The 26,302-nt window shown below is 49.4% G+C and overlaps 1 protein-coding gene across 5 annotated transcripts in view; it reads right to left on the reverse strand.

Moving 5' to 3' along the window:
• The window catches only part of Ttll11 (tubulin tyrosine ligase like 11), a 244,964-nt gene that overhangs the window by 7,405 nt on the left and 211,257 nt on the right, over positions 1-26,302 (reverse strand). Inside the window, exon 10 of one of the 5 annotated variants that reach the window (XR_005873187.1) lies at positions 5,654-7,089. The exons of 3 other annotated variants lie outside the window; for them this stretch is intronic. Coding sequence is in view for 1 of the 2 variants with exons in the window: in XM_040735696.1 (XP_040591630.1) it covers positions 7,024-7,040 (17 nt within the window). In the remaining variant the exon portion in view is untranslated. Of the gene's footprint in view, positions 1-5,653; positions 7,090-26,302 lie in introns of those variants that run through there. One more of the 5 variants, XM_040735696.1, reaches the window with a different exon arrangement.

The following is a 26,302-nucleotide window of genomic DNA, read 5'->3' on the forward strand; positions in this document are numbered from 1 at the left end:
TTGGCTGTGCCCATCCTTCCTGCTTTCTGTTTAGTCATCGGCATCTCCCAGGAGCCCAGAAGGTGCTCAGTAAAGACCACTGGATCCATGAGCGATGACTGGGTGGGTCTGTGAGCGGCTGGCTGGCTGGGTAGGTGGGTGGGTGGGAGAATGAATGTGTCAGCAGGAGGTACTTTAGAGATACTGTCACTGATCCTCTCAGGGATAATTGTTAAGCTCTATGGATGAGGGACAGGGCAGAGAGGAAGTAACTTCGTAAGGTCACTGACAGAGAACAGCAGCTAGGAAATCAGTTTCAAACAGAACTATTGCATGAAAGGTCCTGTGTCTTTTCCAGCGTCCACATGAAAATGAGCCCAGAGATCCTCAGGGAGGTGACAACTATGACCAGAGCAAGTGCCTTACAGAATGCTGGCTGAGGCTGGCTCCGCCTCTGCTGACCCTGGGGACCTGACAACACCTACTGACTTGGGAATGTGTGGGGGCAAAAAAGGCTTTTGTCTCCTTGCAAAGGCATCAAGCCTTGAGACTGCTGCTCTTGATAGATGCCCCAAAGCTCCTTGCCCCACAGGCGGAGATGGCAAAGAGCATGGTACTCTTGTGGGAAATCCATGAGAAGCCCTCTCGTGAGAAGTAAAGCCTCAGTTAAACCCAGGAGGCAGAGATGTCCCAAACACCAACTCTTAGCTAGGTTTACTAATGTGTGTGTGTGTGTGTGTGTGTGTGTGTGTGTGTGTGTGTGTGTGCGTGTGTGTGTGTGTCCTGTGCATATGGCCATGTGTGTGTTCAAGCATAAGGGTGTGCACATGTTAATGTGTGTGTCATGACTGGTTGGGTGGGTCAGATAGATGGAAAATGCCAGGCCACGAAGGGCCACCTCTGAGACAGTGCATCTCACTGGCCACCAACGGTCGCCTCTGAGACAGTGCGTGTCTGGCATCTGACAAGATAAGGAGCTTGGGTCAGAATGTAAATTGGTCACCTCAGCCATCACATTGCTTACTTACGCGAGCTGACATGAGCCTCAACAAAGGAAGGGGTCAGCGGTTTATGCTCTGGCTCCAGCCTCTGGTCCAGGCTGTAAGTATCCACACACAGTAGTACTAATGGGCATTCCAACTACTGCTGTCTTGTTAAAGTGTGGATTCTGGGGTGAGGTCAAAGATGTGCATGTTGTTAGGTCTGCTGGCCTTTGAACCACACTGAGCAGTAGGATGGAAAATACAGCACCTTGTAACTCATGAGATTACTTTTGTCCCCTTCACTGAAGAAGACTTACTGTGATCTGACCGATCATTCACAGCAAGAATGTGGGGGCGGGGTGCATGGCTGGGTTATTTAGATGAGGACATTCTGAGAGGAGAAGAGGTTTAATCCACTACCCCTGGCTTTCTTTTTGCTTGACTGTCTTTTCTAAATTCCTAGAGCAAATGTGTATTAAAAACATACAAAATAATACATATTTTGTCTTTTGAATCAGGTGAGAAAAGGTCTCACCTTATAGTTCAGGCTGGCCCCAAACTTGTGCAACCCTCCTGCCTCAGTCTCCTGAGTACTGTGACGGCATGTCTGCACCCCTACACTTGACTTGTAACCAGAAACTCGGTGCATGGGAAGAGGTGGCTACGGGGACCTTGCTTCTTAATGGAGAGCCTAAGTCTGAAGATTGCTTTGAAAAAATACAGTGCATGTGGGCACATGTGCACAGACTGACTCACTCTCTCTCTCTCTCTCTCTCTCTCTCTCTCTCTCCCCCTCTCTCTGTCTCTCTCTCCTCTCTCTCTCTCCTTTGCTAAAACATTAAAAATAATACACATAACAACAGCTCCACAATTATCCTTGAGGGATGTGTGTCAGGACTCCCCAGAGAACCTCAGAAACAGCCAATTCTAAATACTGTTGCCGTACGTCCTGCAGAAACACAGCATAGCCCCAGAACTAATCTGTCTCTTCCTGTTTTATGCTCAACATCACCTTTACATCACCAATCTTTGTGCTTTGGGCCACTGCTGAGTAATAAGGGTTGTCTAGCTTAAGCACTGCCATCAGTGCGCCATGGACAGGTAGCCCATACAGTGTGAACACTCTGGCTGAGGAGGAGATTCATGGTTCTGTTGGGATGGAACAGGTCAGTCTGAGATTCCATCACATGATTCAGAAAATAGTTCACATTGTGTATCTCTGGAAGTTTATTTTAGTACTGTAAGGCTGATGCTGATAATGGGTAACTGAGACAGGAAAACAATGCTTTGGATAAGGGGAGACCACCATAAAGGGAAAATAAGAACGAAGGAATCTGGGCATCAGTGACTCACACAAAAGTGCCATCTTGTCGCTGCATGGTTGTGAATGCCTTTAACCATACCATTTGGTGGGTTTGAGGCTAGCCTGGGCTACAAAGTGGGCTCTTGGAAAGCCAGGGCTATACAGAGAAACTCTGTCTTGAAAAACCAAGTGTGTGTGTGTGAGAGAGAGAGAGAGAGAGAGAGAGAGAGAGAGAGAGAGAGAGAGAGAGAGAGAGAGAGAGAGAGAGAGAGAGATTCTCACACTTTAGCCAGGTGGGTGGCAGCTCACAGCTCTCCCCACACAGACCTGTTCGTCTCACAGGACTCCTATCCTAGCTCTTCACAATCCACAAGACCACCATCATCACTGTGGAATCCTTGCCCGGCATCACCGTTTTGCACAAGAGCCATTGGCACCTGACATCAGGAGTCAGTCAGTAACACGAAGACTAGAGCCCAGCAACCTCTCAAACCACAGAGCATCCCACTCTCAGAATAAAGGCAAGTGTAAGATAATGGTGACCTTGAGGTGTGGTCCAGTCATTTCTGACTTCAGAAATGCAACTTGGCAGGAGATTAGCAGCCATTATATCATTTAACACAGCAATGACAGATCCAGAAATTTCCCAAATACAGTGCATTTTCTCACACAGGTTGCTCATTGCCAACTCCTCATAGCACACAACTTCCATGGCGTCTTAGTTGGGGTTTCTATTGCCGTGAAGAGACACCATGACCACAGCAACTCTTATAAAGGAAGACATTAAATTGAGGTGGCTTACAGTTCAGAGATTTAGCCCATTATCATCATGGTGGGACCTAACAGCTTGCAGGCAGACATGGTACTGGAGAAGAAGCTGTGAATTCTACATCTTGATCTGGAGACTACAGGAAGTGAACTGAAACACTGGATGTGACTTGAGCATATGAGACCTTATGAGACCCCTCCACAGTGACACACTTCCTCCAACAAGGGCACACCTCCTGGTAGTGCCACTCCCTACAAGCTTATGGGGGCCAGTTACATCCAAACTACCACTTACAGCATCAGAACCTTTTCTGTTTCTTCATATTTTCCAGATGGTAATCATGGTTACCCCACTCTTGGTGGCAAAAAAAAAAAAAAAGCAAAAGTTTATTTTTTAAACAAACACCCAACCAGAGTCCAGGGTACTCGTTCTTTGAGGCTCCTCTTGGCCACCCCAATAGAAGAAAACTACATTTCCTCATGCTTTCTCCTGTTTCATCCTACTTCTGGCTAAAAGTCCCAGGGCACATGACCTAAAGATTGTTCTGGAGGCACACCTGAGACACAGGTGTTATGATGGCTGTTATACGGAGCAGACACTGAGAATTCTACATCTTCTAGGACCCATGAAAACACTTGGGTGAAAACTGAATTACCCTGACTAGGGGCTCCTGACCATCAGATTCCCCTGGTGAGGTAGGGGAGGGGTATTGGAAAACAGAAGCCCCAAGCCAGAGTTTCAGATCCAGAAGTCTGGGCGGGGAGAGCTGAAAATCTACCTTCATAAATTCTCACAGGGGCTCTACTTGGAGACAGTCCCTTTCCCCAGCTGAGTCCTGCCTGGATGAACTTTACTTTGTCCTAGAGTGAGAGGAGCTCGACTTTGGGCTAAAGTCATTTTTAAAAAGACATTTATTTTAAGACATCGATTGAGAGAAACCCAACCCATTACTGTTAAAAGCCTGATGACAGCTCTGAGAAGCCACGGACCTGCGCCCATGTAGTGCTGATGCCGCCCTTGGTTTCTGAGAGACCGCATACTCAATTCTTGTGAGCCCACTCCCCAACCACTAAGTGGGAGTTCTATGACCCCTCCTGGTCCTCGCTCCCGCTGCTCTTGCTAAGGTGTAATAGGCTAGGAAGGTTCTAGAAGGCTAGGCCACAGATGGCCCTGTAGACCATGGCAGGTTTCAGGCTGAGGAAGATGAGGGGCCAGCAGGGGTGTTTGAGTAACAAGATGGCTGTGCCTCCGTGCTGACACCGGGTGGTGAGGGGCGCGTGGGGAAGAAAAGAAGGACTACAGCAAGCATCCTGGTAAAACAGGGCTTTGACACCAGGCCCAGGAGACAGGCCTTCTCTTGGTTTTACCCACAAGGTAACTGAAGGACCTTGCCAGAGATGAAGGATTTTGTCCCCTTCTCCTGGAGGTGTTGCCTGTTGGCAGACACAACAGATGTGGGGGCCTTTGGGATGGACACTGCGGTGTAGCTGTGTCTTGAGGAGACAGCATAGGGAGGAAGGGCAGAGGGTGGGTGCTCTCTGAGAAAGCTAGCATGAGGGTGGTGAAGAGCCCTTGATGATGCTGTCCTCGGTCGGCCCAGGCTGCTGGGAAGGAGTGCCACACATTCGATGACAAAGAGCGGTAATGTCAACCTTCCTTGCATTTAGAGGCTGGCGGTGCTAAAGTAAGCCACTGGGCAAGACAGTGCCCTTTCCTCGACTGCTGATGGGATGCTGTTCAAACTGGACAAGCAGGACACAAAAGAGAGTGACTGCCAAACCTTGTCAGTGCTTCAAAAATCCTGCTTCACAGAAAAGTCTGTCAGAGATGCTAGGCCTAAACGCTGAAGATGGATGCCCCAGTGTTGCAGAGGAACCTTGGGTAACTGTCTAGGCATTTGTCGTTTCCCCACAGTTTTTAGAAGTCGCTTGCTTGCACTTCCTGCTCACTCAATACTGTTTCCTTCTTGGGTCTCTGAGGGAGTTGAAGACTAGATAACTATAGTTATAGTTTTCCTTGCTTACCAGAAAAAAAAACTCACTAAAGAAATGTAAAGTATATAAGGCTGAGAGACATAAAAAGATAATGTTAAGTTGGTAATGTAAGTCAGAATAGAAAGTAAATTAGGTAAACATTTTGGAATCACCAAGATAGATAGATAATGGAGTATTTTCCCTGAATTTGTCAAATGCAAATGAACTACACATTGTTGATTTACCTACTTGCCTATATATTACATATAATTATTGTATTTACTGCATATAATTTTTCTTGTATTAGTTACAGCCTTCTTTTTTTTATTTTAGACAAAAAGGGGCAATGTAGTGATATTTTGTTTGCGATCTAACAAATAAAGCTTGCCTGAAGATCAGAGTGCAGAGCTAAGCCACTAGTTAACAACACACCTAGTTAAGAGCTAAGCTACTAGTTAGCCTCTACACACTAAGCCACTAGTTAGCTACACACTTAACCCACTAGTTAACCATAGAGGACAGGCAGTGGTGGCCACACCCTTAATTCCAGCACTCAGGACACAGAGGCAGATGGATCTCTGTGAGTTCAAGGCCACCCTGAGCTACATGAGAATGAACCAGTCTAAAAGAGAAACAGGGCTCATACCTTTGATCCTAGTGTAGCTGCATCAGTGGCCACACCCTCTGGGCGTGGTTACAGGTGTGGACAAGACTGGTTTAAGGTAGAGGACAGGGGACAGAAACCCCCTTTTGGGTCGCAGAGAGCATTGGAGAGGCAGGTTCTGCATCCTTGGAGCAGGAACGCCGCGACAGTTACTTATTGTTACCTGTGTAAGTTCCCAATAAACACCTATTTATCATTCATCTTGGTTTGGCGAAGTCATTATAACTCCTGTCTTCACTTGGGATGACTCGCCTTTAATTCTAGTACTAGGGAGGTGGAGACAGGAGTGACAGGACTTGGCGAAGAGAGGAGTATAAGGTGGGAGGAGACAGTCATTGCAGTCTCTGAGTCTGAGGAGCAGTGCAGTTAAGTCTGAGGACAGGATCGCCCCTCTGGGCTGAGCATTCGGAGAGGTGAGAACTCTCAAGTGGCCACTCGGCTTCTCTGATCTTCAGCTTTAACCCCAATATCTGTCTCTGGGTTTTTATTGTTCATGCTACACTCTTCCACCTGTCACAGGTCTGGGCTTGGGCATTGGAAACATCTCATGACTTGTTACAGTCAAAGTAATGAACGGTAGTTCACAGTTATTGGGTCTTGTTATGTGAAAGCCTTGGGATAAAGATTGCCCTCATATTATTATTCAACCAGATTGTACAAAAGTCTTATAAAGCAGGTGCTGTTCAAAACCATTTTACATTCAGGAAGCACGCTGCAGTCACATGGCTGGGACACGCAGGTCACATGCAACAGTCTTTAAACATTTTTGCTCAGTACTGCTTTGAGTCTTCAAACATCTGGCCAATCAGAGTTGCCTCAGGACTGCAAAGACACAAATAAACAGCAACACTCTTAAAGGAGAAAAGAAATTTCCAGAAGCAAAATCAATCTTGGAGTGAATAAGGCTTAGGCACCATCCATCTCTGCCAGGTGTCAAGATGACAAGCAAGATAGGCAAGGTCCATGGGTCTTTGCGAGCATGCTTCCCCCATGAAGAGAAGCGGTGGATGGGGATTTGAAACTTCATTTGGGTTGACGGATGTTGCTGGAGAAAGCAGCCTTGAAACATCCTGATTGCAGACTCATGCCTCTCACTGGAGAGGGTCATTGGATACTGAGGTGCAGCCACTGACAGGACATGGCCTCCTTCTGTCAGTCAGCAGGTGACTGAGGGCCCTCTAGCTTCTGTGCTGTCACACCCGTGGAGGCCTAGAGCACATGTGACCTGAGGTGAACGTGGCAGCTCCCCAGGAAGTCTGTCTTCTCAGGCCTCAGCGTGGAAACAAAGCCAACGGCTTTCCTGGTTCTTTCCAGTCCACAGTACCGCCGTCTTCTCTCCAGCTCGAGCACTGTCAGGAGAGCTCTCCACCTGAAGGTGAGGGACACACCAGTGCTAAGCAGCGAGCCAGGGTGACTCCCTAATAAAAGAGGCAGCATTTCAGCCCAAGCCCATCTCACACTCAAACCTGCACTCTTTCCCCAACCTAATTAAGCTTTCATCACATTTGATGACTATGTATTATTTTACAGTTTCTAGAACACATTTACATATTTGATGTAATTAAGTCCAAATCATTGTTGACAGCCGGAGATATTATCCCACACTGAAGGCGAGATTGATTTCCCCTTCCAGTCAGTCTCTGTTCTCTCACACTTTTCAAGTCTCTTTCTTCTCACTCAGCTAGAATGGGGGGTTCTGCCTCACAGAAGTTCTAAGTATGCTTGTGTCTAGAAATACAGTGGGATGCTTTGGACCAGAGTCACCTCAGTGGCCCCTCCCTGTGCATGGCTATGGCCCACAGAAGAGCAGTGTGCCAGGAGAGAGAAGGCACCACGCTGCTCCACCACCAACTCCCAGCCCCCTCCCTGCTCCTGTGGAGCCCCCCAGCCTGGCGCTCTGTTGCATGGACCCACCAGCCGTCAGCAGAGACTTCCAGGCCTAGTACTCGGGTCTCATACTGAGCAGATCAAACCTAGGCAGTTCCCAAGAGCTAGAGAGGGGCTCAGTGAATGGTGACTGGGACACTGACAAGCTGAAAAGTATTTCTTTTCTGTGTCTTAAGAGTCTTCATCTATAAGGTGGGGACAGTGATGTCTGTCCTGAGTGACTTTTACAAGGATCCACCCAGACAAAGGCAACATAGGAGTCTAGAAGCTGGTTGGGGGTCGTCTGTCTCCTCTCTACTTGCATTATTTCCAGACCCACCCTCCCTTGCTTTCCCGGAGTGTCAGCTTCCGGCTCTGGCGTCTCTTTTTACGGCTGGTCACCCATCACTGGCCTCCTAACTCGTCTGAGCTTCACAAGGCTGCAGAGCAGGAGACCAGCCTCTCTCCAGTGGTCTCTGTCCTTACACATTGTGGCTTTGAGCTGGTCACTTCTGCTTCATGGATCTCATGGAGATGAGGATCTCTTGGGATTCTAGAAATGCTAGTAGTTGATTGTATCTTCTGGATGGTGGAAACGGTGAAGCGGTGGTTAACGTCAACTTGATAAGAATCCAGAATCACCGGAGAGATAGGCATGCCTACGGGGATTATCTCGATAGCATTAATTAGGGTGGGGTGGCCCACCTACTGTGGGTGGCACCATTCCCTGTACCTGTGATCCTGGACTGTGTAAGTGGAATAGCCGAGAACAAGCATTAATTTGCCTCTTCTGACTTTAGGCGCCTCAAGAGCAACTGCTTCTGGCTCCTGACACCTGTACTACCTTGATGTGATAGAGTGGACCCCGAACAGTGAGCTAAAATGACTTTTCTTTAATAGTTGCTCTTCTCATTTTATAATAGCAACAGAAAAGTAACTAAGAGGGTGATAACTAAAGGTCAGTTGCCAACTGCAATTCTTAGTAAGCTCTGCCTAGGGCCGCACCCTCCCTCCTCCCCAGGCCCTTTCCATGCCTCATGGTAGTCCAGAGCCGAGGCCGGCATGATTGCTCCTCACGGTGAGGATGCCCCAGTCCTGACATCAGAAAGGACAAGGCAGGTACGCAACTTTAAGTTCTCTCGGCTTAGGTTACATTTCAGAGACGGATGGTGTCCTGGCTAGGTTTCCATTGTTGTGACAAACCATGGCCAAACTTGGGAGGGAAGGGTTTACTTCAGCTCACAAGTCCCAGGGCCAGACCTCAAGCAGAGGGTAGGAAGGAGAGCTGCCTGCTGGAGCATCCCCTCGCTTGCTCAGCCTGATTTCTTGTGGAGCCCAGGACCACCTGCTCAGGATGGCACCGCCCACGATGGGCTGGGCCCACACATCACATCAGTCGAAACAAATGCACACCAGAATTGCTCACAGTCCAGTCTGATGGAGGTAATTCCTCAATTGAGGTTCTCCTTCCCTCACTTGTACCAAATAACAAAACCTAACTGACACCATAGTGCCGGGCTCCCCACCGCTGCCCATTTCTCATGTCCTCTCAAGCCGGGGTAGAGAGGACAGCCCTTCATGACCCAACCTTCCAGGGATGTCCCCACGCACCCACAGTCACTGCCTACAGGAGGCTCAATACTCATCAGGAAGAAGCTGCTACTATCACTTTTGTCCTTGTCTGAATGGAGAAGTGAGTAAGTGCCAAGACAGAGCCATAAAGAGAGCTTGCAGAAAAAGCATTACCCCAGAAGCCCACAACACCCAATGGCAAACATAGTCAGAGATGAGAGCAACTATTGCATCTTTCATTAACCAGAGGTCACAGGCTGGCCCTGGGCAGAGGGGCCCAAGTCCCAGCCCCTCCCATCTGACATCACACCTGATTCCTCAATACAGATGCATGTTTCAGGCTCATCATGGAGATGGACCTCAGGGCTGGTCATGGCTTTTCTCGATGCATCATGCCATTCCAGATATTTCCTATGTCATCTGTAGCTTCATGGATATTCGGAGGCTCAATACTCATTCCTTAGCAATTTCAGAGACAACACACCCCAGACCCTTACAGGCTTACAGGGCAATCATTCGTCTATCACTCTCCTTCTTCTCCTTCTCCTTCTCCCTCTCCTTCTCCCTCTCCTTCTCCTTCTCCTTCTCCTCCTCCTCCTCCTCCTCCTCCTCCTCCTCCTCCTCCTCCTCCTCCTTCTCCTTCTTCTTCCTCTCCCTCCTCCTCCTTCTTCTTCTTGGGGGGCGGGAGGTTGAGACAGGGTTTCTCTGTGGCTTTGGAGGCTGTCCTGGAACTAGCTCTTGTAGACCAGGCTGGTCTCGAACTCACAGAGATCTGCCTGCCTCTGCTGGGATTAAAGGCTGTGCCACCACGCCCAGCTGGGCAATTACACTTCTAAGGAGAACTCCGGGTGTCTAGCTTCACTCACATCTCTGATTCAGATCCTCTACCTCCCACTCCTCTTCTGCTTGTTCCAAACCTTTTGTTTTGGTGATTGGGTGAAGGGATGCAAGCTGTTCCCATGGAACCCAGGCTCACACAACACTCTGTGTAGACTGCTTCCTGGTGCCTGCCTGCTCAGAGGCAGGGAAGAAGGCACCTGAGGCAAGTGTACAAAAAATGTAACTTCTTGTATGTCCTGTGAGGTTCTTGGTCACAGAGTGCCCTCTCTGACACTGCTACCAATGGTCATCCAGTTGAAGTGCCCACTCTCTACTGTTCCAAGGGGACCCTTGTGGCTGCCACATGATCTCTTGGGCCCAACCTGGGACCTGAGATGGGAGAGGGCTCTTCCCACGGCCTCACTTTAACACAGAGTGAACTTGACTTTTCTGTGACAGCACTGGTCGTGAGACACACTGTTTCATAAACTTCTTCCTGACAAGTGGGGATGGACAGATGTGGCGAGGGCTGGAATCCAGTAAACTCTTAGGAGTTTACTGTCTACTCTAATCCCTGGGCTCAAAAGTGTGTGCGGTGGTGTGAAGTAGAACTCACGGGATTCCGTAGACCTTAGTAACTGTATAATCTGTATAATTCTGTGTATTGTACTTTGCTTTTTCCTTTTCTTTCTCTTTCTTCCCTCCCTTCTTTTTTCTTTCCTTTCTTCTCACTCCTGCCTTCTCACTCCTGTCCTCCTCCTTCAGGTGTCCGGGTTCCAAGCATGTGTACTCTACCCTTTAACCATGCTTTAGGCCTTCCAGTGTCTGGATACACATATCTGCTCAGTTCTTTTCAGACTGCACACAAGTTCTTAGTATGTACATACCATGAGCCCCTTCCCCTACTGGACATTTCAAATGTTCTTTATTTCTTTTCTCTTCACATGATGCTGCAATGAGCATCTTTGCACAGCTATCAGTACACCCCACACTTGAAGGAGCAATGCCTTCCTTCGAGGGTGAACTTCGGGGTCCTGGGGTTGGGGCTGTGGAGGAGCAGCAGGACGGCAGCACAGGAAGATCTTTTTGTAACTTCTTGAGAGTTGAGATTACAGGTACCTAGTTTTTAGGCAGTGTTGGAGATCAAGCCCAGAGCTCTGTACATGCGAGGCAAGTGCTCCTCCAACTGAGCCCTAACCCTCTGGAGGGAGGAAGACCATGTGGTTGCCGGGAATTGAACTCATGACCTAGGGAAGGGCAGCCAGTGTTCCTAACCTCTGAGCCATCGCCCTGTACCTGAGTCTTAAATATCTTCAGTGAAACAAGGCCATCTAAATTCTTCCCGATCCTTATGGGGCTTCTGCCTCTGGGGTGCCTCATTAGCATCTCAAAGAATCTGTTGCAGACAACCCTGGTAAAGATAAACAGCCCCTCCACATACCTGCTAGCCAGGAGCCAGGAGCCTGGGGTCAGCTTTGCAACTTCCCTCCCAAAACACTTTCACACAGGAAGCAAGGTACCTGCCTCTACCTGCCAGGTCTGGGACTCCTGCGACAACCCCACCTGTCCCTGGCCTCCAGCACCACCCACGTGTCCTGAGAGGGAGCCCACACTCTTTATCTCCTCTGGGGGGCCTGCAAGAGCCTCTCTGCCCTGCTCCCTTCTCAAGAAGCCTGGCACAGAAACTTTCCTTTTTATCACCCTACCTCTGTTCCCAGAGCACCCTGTCACCAGCACTCCCTCTGACTGCCACATCCTTTCCTGGTGTCCCGGTGACCTCTGCATTTTAGCTCAGTTGCTACTGACTGACACACCCAGCTGGCTTGCCTCCTAAGGGAAATTACTGTCTGCCACTCTCACAGAAATGTATTTTCTTTCACATAATTATCAAAATGTTGTAATTACATGATGTTTTGTGTTAAATGTCTCTCTCTGCTCCAGGCAGGGGCCTGGATGCTCCGAACAACACCTGTGTGGCACATAGCCCAACTTCCTACCTGGGCCAGGAAGAATCCAGAGTGGCTACCTGTCACTGTATGAAGGCAGGAAGTGCCTCAGGTGGGCTGTGTGGTGATCGGGGCTGATTTGTTGTGACCTGGGAACCTCAGCTTCTATCCTGGTGGCGGGGTGGGGGGGGTGGGGGGTTGGAGTGATGGGGGTGGGGGGATGGGGGTGCATAAGCAATGTGTTGGTGGCGGGGTGGGGGGGTGGGGGTTTGGGGTGATGGGGGTGGGGGGATGGGGGTGCATAAGCAATGTGTCTGGCTTGGAGAAGATACCCATGAATTAAGTTTCCTCCCTGCTTTGTCTTGAAGTCACCAGAGGGACTCAAGCCTGAAGGGACAGTCTGTCACCCTGAGGGACAGCGGCTTAGACACCCCCACCCCCATACCCTTGTCCCTCTGCTTCCCAAGGATGGACAGTGTTACTTATAGAGACTTCAAGGATCTGCCTCGGAGGGGTGAGGAGATAGCCTGTGGGGTGCTGTCACTCACAAGGGGATCCAGCCCTGGCCTCAAGGACCCTGGGCTCTCTTCAGAGTCCGAAAGAAGCGGAGCAGTGGGCTTCAACTTGACTCACATTACAATGTCACATTAGAGCACGGATGAGAGGAAGGAGGAATGCTCTTTTATGCGGGAGTTTATTTTTGTCACTTTGTCAGAGAGAAATTGCAACCCTAGGGCACTGAAGCCTCACAGAATTACCCAAAACATTAACATGCAAATGGCCTTCTTTTGAGAGGGTAATTTTATTAGTGCACAAAAACCAGAAAAAAAAGAAGTCTCTTTCTTGCACCATGCCCGGGAGCTGTCCCACCCAGGAGCTGAGAGGGCCAGTGCACAGGGGAAAGTTAGGGAGAGCCTGAACTCAGCCTCAGGGCACAGCTGGCTGCTGTTGGGCTCTGCACAGGGCGGAGGGAGCTGGTGACTACTTCATTATTTGCAGCGGCACCAGAACAAGAATTGGTAGAACCAAGTACCAGGAAGCCGCTATCGGGCCTGGAAGTCACCACTCTGAGAATCAGGGACCCCCCACTCTGAGAATCAGGGACCCGCCCCCCTGTGTGGGCAGCTAAGCCACTGGCCACAAATGAGAACCAGGATCTGGCAGGAAGGCACTTGCGGGGGCCCGTGGAAGGGAGAGGAGGAGAGCATGCTGAGGCGCTATCAGGGATGGACACTAAACTTTAGGCACGAAAGGGCTCACAAGGGTCTGGGCAGGGCTGTTAGACAGGGGAGTGGCTTTCCGGGCACTTTCTGAGCAGAGGGGCAGAGACCTTCAGAGTACTGTGATAATGACACCCGGTTGGGGGGGCACATGGGGGTTGGAGCTGCAGAGGGTCCCCCACCTTTAGTCTACTGTTGGCGGGTAGTGAGCAACCTGTAGGGCCTGCTTAGAACATAAAGAACCAGGAGCTCCGTGGGATTTTAGAAGGGAGGGGGTTTCCAAGCCTGGGGTGCCAAAATGACAGAAGGTTCTATGAGGCTGCGATTATATAAGACTTCCTCCTCCCTTTGCAGCAGGAGCAGAAAAAGCAGGGCAGAGACACCCACAGCCACCAAGAAGCATCTAGGTGGTATCAGATCTCCCCAGCAGGTGTGCCCACCCTTTCCAGAACACCAATGCTGCCCTCCAGGCTCGAGACATCTGCCAAGGCCCTTACTCTGATGGCGCTGTGGCAGATAGCCAGGGTGGGGGCACAGAGGTTGCCTTTAGGGAAGCCCAAAGGGAAATGCGTCACTCTTGGCATTTGGAGCTGGGCAACTCTTTGCTGGGGCTGCCCAGGGCATCATGGGACTTTAGCAGCACCTCCAGATTCTGCCTGCTAGATGCCTGTGACAACTTTCCACCCTCAGTGTCACCAGACATGCTCACACTCCTGTGAGCTTGAAGTGTGACCAGACATGCTCACACTCCTGTGAGCTTGAAGTGTGACCAGACATGCTCACACTCCTGTGAGCTTTAAGCCTATGACTTTCTGTAGCAGTGAGAGTGCACACTGGACAAAAGAGGCCACTGGTGCTGAGCCCTGCTGGATGGACTTGGTTGGGCTGGGAGAGGCATTTGCCGACCCCAAGAGTGAGCTTACTAGATGACCATTGACTCTCACTGCACTTTTGAGTGTTAGGATGCCCATGTTTGGCCCCCAAGATTCCACAGAAATGCCTCTGGGAGACTTGTCACTCTCATTAGATTCTGAAGAACTGAGGCGACACTGGACCTGGGGATGCAGGCGGCTGAGGCACCAGAGCCATTAACAAGAGAGATGCTTTCATGGTTACCGCTGGCTGATGGAAGCTGAGTGTGCTAAGTCTGGGTGGTGGTGGTTACACATTCATAGATGAAGCCCCCGCCCCCAGAGTCAGAGGCTTCTCAGGGTGGGGAGTGGAGACACTCCCCACCGCTCCCACCCGACCCTCTTCAGGCAAGCTAGCAGGAGAAGAGACTAAGAGCACATCTAACTGGCGGGCACCAGCCCTACTTCCGTGCTGCGCTTCGGGAGGGAGTGTCGGATACAATTCAGACACGGCCAAGTCCCAGAACCACACCACACACAACCAATCCCAGAAATGGCACAGAAATGGCATCAAGAAACCCCATCACAAAGATACTAATCTCTTAAGGGGGCTGACCCCAAGTTCCTGAGGACCATGCGCTTTGCCAAGAAACACAAGAAGGCCTGAAGAGGATACAGGCAAGCAATGCGGAGGCCACCAGGGCCCTGGTGAAGCCCAAGGTGGTTAAGACCCAGGTGACAAAGGGCCCCAGTGGCAAACTCAGCTGTCCTGCTTTCATTGCTCACCCCAAGCTTGGGAGGTAGATTAGAAGCTACATGGTCAAGGGTCATAGGCTCTGTCAACCAAAGTCCAAGGCAGAGGCCTTGGCTCCAGCCCAGGCTCCCAAAGGTGCCTAGGCCCCTGTGAGGGCCCCATAGAAAAGGTTTCTGCCACTGTGAAGACAGATGGCCTGGTGTGACACACCTGCACACTATCTGCAGACCATCAGTGCCCTATGCTGTTTTTACAGATAACTTGGGGCAAGACCTGCTTAAGAAAACAAACAAACATCTAGAACGTTCTTAACCTCTAGACAGCTGGGGTGAGGCAATTAGAGAACTCCAGCATCCCCAGCCTGCCTGTCCCACTAAGAGGGCTAAGAAACTCTTGTGAAAGCCTGGCTTGTAGACTTTGGCCCTCTGTAAGCTCAGGTTTTTACAGTGCTCTTTTCCTTGGCACCTGTCCTGGCTAGTTTTATGTCCACTTGACACAACTGGAGTCACTGGAGTGGAGGGAGCCTCAGTTGAGAGAATGAGATCAGGCTGTAGGGACGACTTGGGGCATTTTCTTAATCAGTGAGTGACATGGGAGGGCCCAGCCCATTGCAGGTGGTGCCGGTATGGGAGGTGGGGGCTGGTGGTCTTGAGTCCTATAAGGAAGCAGGCTGAGCAAGCCATGGGGAGCCAGCCAGGAAGCAGCACCTTCCATGGCCTCTGCATCAGCTTTTGCCTCCAGGACCCTGTCCTGTTGAGTTCCTGTTCCAACTTCCTTCAGAGAGGGGCTGTGATGTGGAAGTGTGAGCCTCGCGCTTTCATCCCCAGTGGTGTTTCCTCCCAGCGGTGGAAACCCTCACTAGGACAGCACCCCAGTCCCAGGACTCAGCACGGGGTGGAGGGTTGCAGGCTTCAGTTAAGGTTTTAGAGAAACCCAAAAGGCAGTGAGGGGAGGAAAAAAAAAAAAAAAACTAAAGAATTGAGGGAAAGGCAGGTCTCTGGCTCCAACAGCCACAGCACAGTCAACACAGTCGGCGCCTAAGCAAGACAAATATAAAACTCTCAGAGAGGACGACTCAGGAGAAAGTTAAAAATACTTTGAACTACATGGAAATGAAAGCAGGACTCACTGAAATGTGTAGGACTCAGTGAAGTGTGGTGTGGCTAAGCAGACTCACAGCGTCATATGTTAGACAAGAAGCTCTGAAATTAAACAAAGTAAGTTTTTAAACTGGGTGTGGGGGCGCACACCTTTAATCCCAGCACTCGGGAGGGAGGCAGAGTCAGTCGGATCTCTGTGAGTTCAAGGCCAGCCTGGTCTACAGGGTGAGTTCCAGAACAGTCAAGGGCTGCATAGAGACCCTGTCTTGGAGGGAAAAACAGCTATTTCAGGAAACAAGAAAAAGAGCAGATTCAAAATGGCAAAAGAAATGGTGAAAAATCAGAAAAGGAATCAATGAAAATTAGAAAGGAAATCTTTTATTGATAACCCTCTAGCCAGCCTAAGGGAGAAAAAGGAGATCATTAACTACTAATTACACTTTATTAGTATCAGAAATCTGGGAATCCTAATAATTGCATCAGGAATGTTCCTCCTGACCCCAGGGACAGTATTGGGGTAACAACAGGTGTCATGGATGATATCATGGATGTCAATTTGCCTGTGAATTTGGTAATTTAAGTAACACAGACCTGTTCCTTCAAAGCTACAATTTACCAAAATTTACATAAGGAAAATCCATAATCTAATGAGCCTCTTGTCTTTTAGAGGAATTCAGTAAGTAACTCAGAGCTTCCCTGAAAGCCCCCGGCCCCAGAGGGCTTCCTGGTGAATTCTCTCAGACATTTAAACGGAGGTGATTCTAAGTCACATTAGAATGTTCTAAAACATAGAAGGAACTCAGCTTGTTTAGACATGTTCTATTTAGCACCCAGGGAGCTTCCTAGCTATGTCTGTTCTTTCTTTAGCGTTAATTCTCTTGTGGTCTGAGGGTAGTTTATCTAATTCTCTGCTTTCTTAAAATGGCCAGGCCTGAAGGTGATTCCAACTACCGGGAAGGCTCCCAGACCAGTCTGGGCCATTTAATTAGAGTCTATCTCAACAAAAACAAGACAAAGCTGGGCGTTGGTGGCGCACGCCTTTAATGTCAGCACCTGAAGGCAGAGGCAGGCAGGTCTCTGTGAGTTTGAGGCCAGCCTGGTCTACAAAGTGAGTTCCAGGACAGCCTCCAAAGCAATACAGAGAAACCAAAATCAAAAAAACCAAACTAAAACAAAAACAAAACAAACAACAACAAAAAGCAGGTAGGGATGCAGCTCAGCAGCAAAGAGGACTTGTCTAGAATGCAGGAAGCAGGCCCTGGACTCAGCCTCCAGTCTTGCAAAAAATATAAATAAACAAATGTTAATGGTTGTTTTACAGCTGAGAGCACACTGTGTAGGTGAGTATCCATGAGGATGGAGAAGAATGTATATGCCAGTCTTCTTGCCTGAAGCCTTTTAAACACATCAGGCCCAGGGAGGTACCATTCGGCCCACCTGTACCCTGGCCAGGGAGGCACCGTTCGGCCCACCTGTACCCTGGCCGGCTTCCTGAGATCCAGTCCGTCAGTGGCAGGAGGGGGATGCTGAGGTCCCCCGCCATGACTGTGATTCACTCTGTACCACCTGCAGGTGCACTCACTGGGGCTGGGAAACTGACCCACTTTGCTTAACGCCCACCTTTATCCCTTGTCTCAGAGTCTGATGATACTACTTCACCTCAGATTTGGTTTGTGTGAGCATGCCATGTCTGTCTTCAACCTCTTCCCTTTGCTACTGGTGTTTTTAAGGTTTAAATGATTTTTTTAATCATAAACAGCATAGAGTTAAGTCTGGTTTGTATATTTTTATTTTTGAATTTTATCTATCTATCTATCTATCTATCTATCTATCTATCTATCTATCTATTTAGACAGGGCCTTACTATGTAGCTGTGGCTGTTCTGGAACTCACAGAGATCCCCCTGCCTCTGCCTCCCAAGTGCTAGGACTGAGGGTGTGTGCCATTACATCTAACTGGATTTTTTTTTAACGTTTCAACAGGTTCTGCAATTTAATTGACATAGTTGAGGCTTTCACATCAGAGTCACATAATTGGATTGATATCTATTATGGTTGTAACTGCTTTCTATTTATTGCCTGTGATTTTCTTCTCTTTTGAAATTGTGGAATCTGCCTCCTTTGGTTTCAAACTGAACATTTTATATGGGCGCTTTCTTCTCTCAGCACAGCTCTTCTCCTACATCTCCTCTCCATCCTCCTCCTCCTCTTCCTCCTCTCCATCCTCCCCCTCCTCTTCCTCCTCCCTTTCTTCCTCCCTTTTCCCCTCCCCTTCCCCCTCCCCTCCCTCCTCCCCTTCCTTCTCCCCTTCCCCCTCCTCTTCCTCCTCCCCTTTCCCCTCCTCTTCCTCCTCCCCTTCCTCTTCCTTTTACTCTTTTCCTCTTCCCCCTCTCCCTCCTCCTCCCCTTTCTCCTCCTTTCCCTCCTCCTCTTCTTCCTCTTTTTAACAACACTGGACCAGAGATGTGTGACACCATGCCCAACCTTTTCTAAATTTAAAAACTATTCACTAGCCTAACTTGCAACATGTTTAGCTAATAAGTCCATTTTCAAATAATAATATATCACTTTACAGAGAAATGAAAAAAACCTAGGTGACTTACGTTTGTCTCTGAAATTTTTGCTACAAGTTCAAGAGCAAAATTGATGAAAGAAAAAAAAAGGAAAGTTGGATTTTAGTGCATGAAAAGCTTCTGTTCTGATAAAGATATATTTTAAAGTGGTGTTGGGGTATAGATCAGTAGATGAGCTAACCAAACACATACAAGACCCTGAGTCCAAACCCAACACAAAAGAGGGTAGAAAAGGAAAGTCAAGACACACTAGACTGCAAAATCTGTACGTCTAAAAACTGTTTACAACATGCCCTTAATATGTACGTCTAGAGACTGTGTTTACAACATGCCCTTAATATATATATCTAGAGACTGTGTTTATAACATGCTCTTAAAACGCAACAGTAAGAAATAATTCCAAATTTGAAAAGGACGGAAGATCTGAGCAGATCCCTCCTCTAGGAATATATATAAATGGCAAAGAAGCATATTAAAATATGCCCAATATTAAAAATGTATACTGAATTTCAAATTAAAACAGTGAGGTATGCAGCACTGCATATCCACTAAGAAGGTTAAGCAAAAGAACAAAAATTCTCTGACTGTTCTAAGTCTTGACAATGGTGTAGAGTTACAGGTGGGAACACAAAATGGTATCGTCACTTTGGAAGAGAGTTTTGTGTAAGACTAAAACACGGCATTATTGTGTTCATTCATCAGGGTTTTCCAGACAGAGAGCCAACAGGAGGGAGCAAAGGGGGCTTTAGACAGACAGATGAACAGACGATGGATAATAGATAATAGATTAATCTAGGCAGGTGAGAGGGGACTTATTAGGGATATTGGTCATGCAATTATGGAGGCAAAGGCATTCCACATCTGGCTGTCTGAAAGTTGGGACCCCCAGGTGCGGATAATGTCACTCGTTTTATGTCTGAAGGCCTCAGAGCCAGAGAAATGGTGCATAGACTCTCACTCTAAAGCCAAGGGCCTGAGAGCATTTGGAGTAAACTAGTGTAAGGCCAGGAGTTCAAAAGCCAGGAAAGGCTGGAGCTCTGATTTCTAAGAGAATAACAACCAAAGGCCAAAGGGAGAGAGTTTCCCCTGCCTTTAAAAATTACAGTTAAGGCCGGGCGTTGGTGGCGCACGCCTTTAATCCCAGCACTCGGGAGGCAGAGACAGGCGGATCACTGTGAGTTCGAGACCAGCCTGGTCTACCAAGCGAGTTCCAGGACAGCCTCCAAAGCCACAGCGAAACCCTGTCTCGAAAAGCCAAAAAAAAAAAAAAATTACAGTTAATTAACTCTGTGTGTGTGTGTGTGTGTGTGTGTGTGTGTGTGTGTGTGTGTGTGTGTGTAGGGAGACATGTGTGCTATCACGTGGATGCGGAGGTCAGAGGACAACTTGCAGGAGTAGGTTTTCTCCACCACTTGGGTCCCTGGGGTTGAGTTCAGGTCATCAGGCAGCCACCACTTTACCTGCTGAGTCACCCTGCTAGCCAGCCCCTCTCTCCCATTTTGTTCTTCCTGGGTCCCCAGCTATTGGGTGGCACCCTCTCCCATTGAGGGTAGACCTTCCCCCCTCAATCCTCAGACTCACATGCTAGTCTCCTCTGAAAACACCTCCCAGACACATGGATACTTTACCAGCTCCTGAGGCGTTCCTTAGACCAGTCAGGTTGACGCCTAAAATTAATCATCACAACCAGATGGTTCAACAGCTACACTGATGGGTATTCATTTCTCCATGTAAAAACTTATGTCCACACAAAACCTGCACATGAATATTTATAGCTAATTCATTCCTCATTACCAAACTGAGAGACAATCAAGATACCCTTTAAAAGGTGAATATGTTCACAAATTGTGATTACGCCCATTTAATGGATGGTTATTCAAAGAATAAGAAAAATGACCTATCACCGGGCACACGCCTTTAATCCTAGCACTCAGGAGGCAGAGGCAGGCAGATCTCTATGAGTTTGAGACTAGCCTGGTCTACAAGAGCGAGTTTAGGACAGCCTCCAAAGCTACAGAGAAACCCTGTCTCAAATTAAAAAAAAAAAAGACCTATCAAGGAATAAAAAGGCATAGAGCATCTTAAAGGAATAAAAAGGCATAGAGCATCTTAAAGGAATAAAAAGGCACAGAGCATCTTAAAGATATATGGCTGGGTAGAAGAACCAGTTTGAAAAGGCCGGGCATACTATGACCCCAGCAGTAGCAGCACCGTGGAAAAGCCACAGAGTCAATAGCTCACGAGACTGGGAATGTGTGTGTGTGGGGGGGGGCGTAAATAAGACACAGAGAGGCTTGGGGCAGTAAAGCTTGCTTTAGCAATGCAGGGCTGATATCTACAGATCCTCATTCATTTGTTAAAACTCATAGAATGTGGGCTGGAGAGATGGCTCAGTGGTTAAGAGCACTGGCTGCTCTTTCAGAGGACCCAGGTTCAATTCCCAGCAATCACATGGCATCTCACCACCATCTAAACTCCAGTTCTAGGGGATCTGATACTCTCTTCTGGCCTCCATGGGGATCACACTCACAAGTGGTACACAGACATGCATGTAGACAAAATACACATGTACATGAAATGTAAAAATGAAAATTAAGAATTAACAATAGGATAATTTTTAATAACCTCATGGAAAGCGCAACACAGAGAGCAGCGCATGGGCTTTCCCATAGTGGAGCAGTACTTGCTCGCTCGCCATGGCAGCGGGGACTGTGTACTGGGGAGGAAGGAGCCCGGCTGTCCGCCCTGTGCTTGCAGAGCCTGGCTCATGTTAGGTGCTCGATAACCGTGGCTTGCACGCATTTGTGCTGGTCATGTGTGGTCAGGTTAGGACATGGTCTGTGGCAGAAGCTTCAGTTAGGAGACCTAGGGGTCTGAAAAATTGCTGTGATTAAATTAGCTGGGTGTCTGTGGAGGTGGCGCCTCAGCTGTCTGGGCCTCCTTCTCCAGCACTGAGTGGAAAAACGGAATCCCTGCATTTCGTCACAGTAGCACCAGTGCAAACATTCCGCTGGCTCCTCTGGGGCTGCCAAGCCACAGTTGAGGGGCTGCTTGGAAAGGAGCCCTCAGAGTTGCAGCATGCCTGTCACTGTCACCACTGCCCCGTGCCAAGACCAGAGACCAGACTGTCACAGGGGACATTGCTGTCTCTGCTTCTGCACTGGGGTAATGCGGGGAGAGGGGCTGGAATGGTGCTCATGCCGTCCAGAGTCTGAGGCTGCTTCTTTGAAGTCCTGGAAAGCCTGCTTGAGTGATCTCTGTGCTCCATGGCCTGCGTGAGTGGTCTCTTCACTCTCAATCTCTTGGAACTTTAGTTTCCTTCTTTGGAAATGGGACTGTGAATAAGATGGAGCCTTCTGGGAATGGGAGTTCCTAGATGACAGCTAGGAATCATCTTGTCATCTACAAAGCACACGCATCTCAGGGGGGATGCTGGTTGGCTGAGAACAGGAAAAAGGAGCCGCATTGGAGCGGGGTGTGTGCCTCCTTATAAATCTCGATACCGCCCCCAAGGTCTTAGAGGCTGCTGAGGCCCCAGAAGAGGGGAGGCTCCCCTCAGAGCTCCCCAACAGTGGCAGCTGACTTTACTGCCAGCCTGCCCCGTGACCCTGAAGACACCGCTGTGGCACTGAACACGCCGTTGTGGCAGTCCCCACAAGACACGGGAGCCATAAAGCAGAAGGTGCAAGGCACGGGGGGCGTCAGGAAGCAGCCGGCTTTCTCCCTTCTGCCCAGCCTTCTGCCCAGCTCTGGCGCGCAGATGCCTAGGTGACGGGATCAGGAAGCAGCCGGCTTTCTCCCTTCTGCCCAGCCTTCTGCCCAGCTCTGGCGCGCAGATGCCTAGGTGACGGGATCAGGAAGCAGCCGGCTTTCTCCGTTCTGCCCAGCCTTCTGCCCAGCTCTGGCGCGCAGATGCCTAGGTGACGGGATCAGGAAGGCCAGAGAGTGGGTCACAGCACTTATCACAGAGTGGCACCCCAAGGTGAGGCGAGGGCACCTCACAGTGCAGCTTGTGTCCTGAAGGCCTTGAGGACCTACCTCTGGGCCAGGGAAGACAGCTGGTATTCTCCCGACCCACATGCTTTTATGAAAACTAATTAGACTGTTTTGTAAGTGTGTAGGGCTTCCATCCAGAGAGACCCAGAAGTTTTCTGACTTTGGGATAGCTTCAAAGCTGAAGAAAGTGGATGATCCCAGGACACCTCCAGGAGGCGCTGCATGGTCCTGGCCTAGGGGTGCGGGCAGCCATGTATATTCATAAGGGAGGTCTTGCAAGCATGCCAAGTAAAAATACTTTTAAATATTTCAGTACATCATCAACTAAACACGTTTCAGTAGGAACGTGTTCCAGCTGAAGAAAGTACACGCGTCACATTATTTGCATAAGTCAACTGAGGAAATTTGGTGAGAGACGGCAGGGAGCTGCAGACACCCACAGGATGGGCCGACTGGCAGGGTCTAGTCCAGTCTGTGTGTAGAGCATCAACCAGGCACCAGGCACAGCCACAGCTTCTGCAGGACAGGAGAAGCCCGCAGCGGCTGGTTGGTTTAACCTGATGGCAGGCGCTGCATGAAGGCTCCGTGCCTATAGCACTGGCTGTGAGAGGAGCAGATGAGTGGGTTCCAGCCCAACCTGGGACTGCAGAGTTCTTTCAGGAGGTGGGCCCTGGCTTTGGCCGTGACGGGAGTGGGGGGTATCTGGGAGAGGCAAGGGCCCTAGTGAAGAGCCCTGAGGTGGCTGGCACTCTGCTAGACCGCCACCGCAAGAAGCTGGTGGTAGCTCCTAGCTGAAAGACGATTCAGAAGGAGCTGGTGACACAGTGTCCCACGCAGGGAGCCCGGCCAGTTCATGACTCCCCTGTCTGAGCTGAACGTAGTGACAGGCCTGGACTAAAAAAGCCCGTTGCAGCTGTTCCCACCCTTCTGAGCAGCCCCTGTGGAAATCTTTCTTCCTGTCTACCCCCAGCACCCACAGAGACATGAAAGGAGCCGCTGCCTTGCAAAGGGTCCGGAGAGCCATGCCAGATCACTACCGCAGCAGTTAGTCTTCTGAACACAGCAGTAGATCCCACTGGCAGCCTCACTCCCCACCAGCTCTGGAGGCAGACACCAGGATCATGTTCACATCGCAGATGATGGGCAGGGGGCCTTGGAGGAAGTCAGGAAGCTTGTTCCAGACCACCTAGCTGGCAAGTTATCAAACCTAGGGTAGATCCCCCACTTGTCTGAATTAGAGTCCAGTGTCGCTCAAGGACTGAAAGAGATGCTCAGAGAATGAGAGCACTGGCTGCTCTTCCGGAGGGCCTGGGCTTGGTACCCAGCACCCACACGGTGGTTCACCATCATCTGTAACTCTCTCCTGTCTCAGGGGCTCTAACTCCCTCTTCTTAACTCTGTAGAAACGAGGCACACACATGGTGTACATATATTTACACAGACAAACACTCATACACGTAAAATACGATAAATAAATCTAACCAAGGAAAGAGATAGCCACTCACAGCCAGGGCTGCCTGAGGAGGGACAAGTAGCTCAGGGCTCAGAACAGAAATGAAAAAGCATTTGTTTGGTGGAATGGTCCCTAGCGCAGTCAGATACGAAAGTATGCATTCTTAGATTTCCCTCTGAGTCCTGGGAAGGACCTTTAATGAATGCTCCCCTTTGCTTGTTTATGGTTTTACATTTTTATCGAGGCTGGGTCCTGGAGAGTGCAGACTAGCTCCCTGCCAGCATGGCGTCTCTAGTGCTGGGATTTCAGGTGTGTGCTGCTGGGTCTGGCATAGCTTCCTTCTCAAACAGGAAAATGCCTAGCTGCAAATAGACCGTTCAGAGCCCCCAAGTGTTGGACTGTATGAGACCTGTTGTTGGGACCAAGTGCCGCACGCAGGTGACTGTGGCACCTGTGACAAGGACAGTTCATTGCCTGGTCAGGATGCTGTCCTCATCTCTCCCACTGATATGGGCGCTGACTCTGGAAGGAGCAGAGAGTGATAAGAAGTTGTGAGAGTTCGATGTACTGAGATCACTGCATCTCTGCCCACAGATTGGTTTCCTCATTTGGTTCCAGCGCAGGAGGGGGCTGTGGCATTCCAGTTTTGCTGAGAACACCCTCATTTAGACTTTTGTGTTCTGCTGGAAATTCTAAGGACGGGAATGAAAATCCTTAATTTGGAGGTGAAAATGACAGTTACACTGGTGTGCTAGAGAACATTTGCTAAGTTTCTCCAAGCTTGATGCTTGTGAGCAGGTTTGGCTTTCCGAGAGATTATCCAGGGTACAGACAGGTCTGCTTGGTGTGGGAGGGGGAACAGGCCAACGTGGGGAGCCACACTGTTGCTGCGGAGGTCTAGCTTTTGTTTAGGGTCAAGTCTTCTAGGAGCTCATCCCATTACTAAAAGTACCTAATTACAGGGCCGGAGTGAGAGCTTAGATGGTACAATGCTTGCTTTGCAAGCCTGATCGCAAACAAACAAAGCCCCTCACAGGTGTGGTGCGCACTCTGGTAATCCCGGTGCTGGGGAGGAGGAGATGGCGGACACCTGCCCCATTTTGAAAATCTAGGAGGATGCTACCTAAAGAATGACAGCTGAAGTTATCCTGTCACGTGCCCCTCCCCCAGACACCAACACACCTGCACACAGGTGCCTCTGCCTGTTACACACAGGTGCCGCTGCCCGTTACAGAGGCTGGGGCAGAGCAGGTCGGGAACAGGCACAGTGAAAGTGACTCAGTGTCCACGGGCGCCGCTGAGGCCACTTCCACACGCACAAGGCCCGAAGGAAACAAGGCTGCTGGGGAGGACGGCTTGGGGGTTATTGTGTCTGGCATGAGTGCTTTCTCTCACTGCTTTTGGCTTTTTCTTAGCCCATGCTTCTGGCTCTAACTTCTCCTCCACATCAGTAGAAAAGTCCCCAAACACAGGCTGCCTGTGTTCTCACACTCTCAGGCACCAGGCATGTGTGTGTGTGTGTGTGTGTGTGTGTGTGTGTGTGTGTCCCGTCCTCTATGGGTTCTGTGTTGGGCAAAGTGACTTTTTGAAAGAAAATGATCTTGATATATAGTATTTACATGTATTTGTGGAACACAGCGTAATGTTTAGTTCATGTACGCACACGTGACATCACATCCGGTAATTAGCATATCCACCATCTTAATTAACCATCATTTCTCTGTCGTGAGGTCTTCATGATCCTCTCCCCAGCTCTTGGAAACACATAATGTCATTGTGAGCACACCTCCCTGTCTGTACCACCTGAGTCCTCCCACACAAGCCAAGGCCCTCCCCAGGTGTACAGGGGACAGACAGCTGAGGCCTGAGTTCAAATCTTAGCTGTGAGGCTGTAAACAAGTCCCTTTTGCTCTTGGAACCTCAGGGTCCTCACCTGCAAAAACAGGTGTGATCTCGCTCATCAAAGCCACGAGAATAAATGGCGATAAGCACGGGGTGAAGCGTCTCTAAATGTCCCTCATGGCCTGCAGTTACTGCTCTACACCTTCAGGCACAGACAGGTGCAGAGGTCTGGGGATCCCAGCCCCAGCTTCACTTGTGGTAAATATAAGCGATTTCTCACTTTCTTGGCTTGGTCAGCAAAGTAGAGAGACCCTGATGGACCGCAGAAACTCTTTGCAGAGCTGATATTGTGGACAACTCCCTCCCCGCCCCTGTGGATTCTGCTTACAGGGAGTGATTTTAGGAGCAAACAAAACACGCAAAGCTATTCGGGATGAACAATGGGCCAGATGGTAACCCTGGTTGGAAGCAATAGAACATGATGAATAGCTTCCCGCTGTGACTCCTGATCAATTTCAATATTTAATAATTCCATCGCCACCCCCACCCACTCATCTGGCCCCTTCCACAGGATCCTTCGATGACACGCTGTGGCGTTCAGCTCGTGGACAGAGCACTTCTTCCCTTTCTGAGGATGTCAG

The sequence above is a fragment of the Mesocricetus auratus genome, unplaced genomic scaffold (genome assembly GCF_017639785.1).
Source record: "Mesocricetus auratus isolate SY011 unplaced genomic scaffold, BCM_Maur_2.0 Super-Scaffold_100047, whole genome shotgun sequence".
In the NCBI taxonomy this organism is placed as follows: Eukaryota; Metazoa; Chordata; class Mammalia; order Rodentia; family Cricetidae; genus Mesocricetus; species Mesocricetus auratus.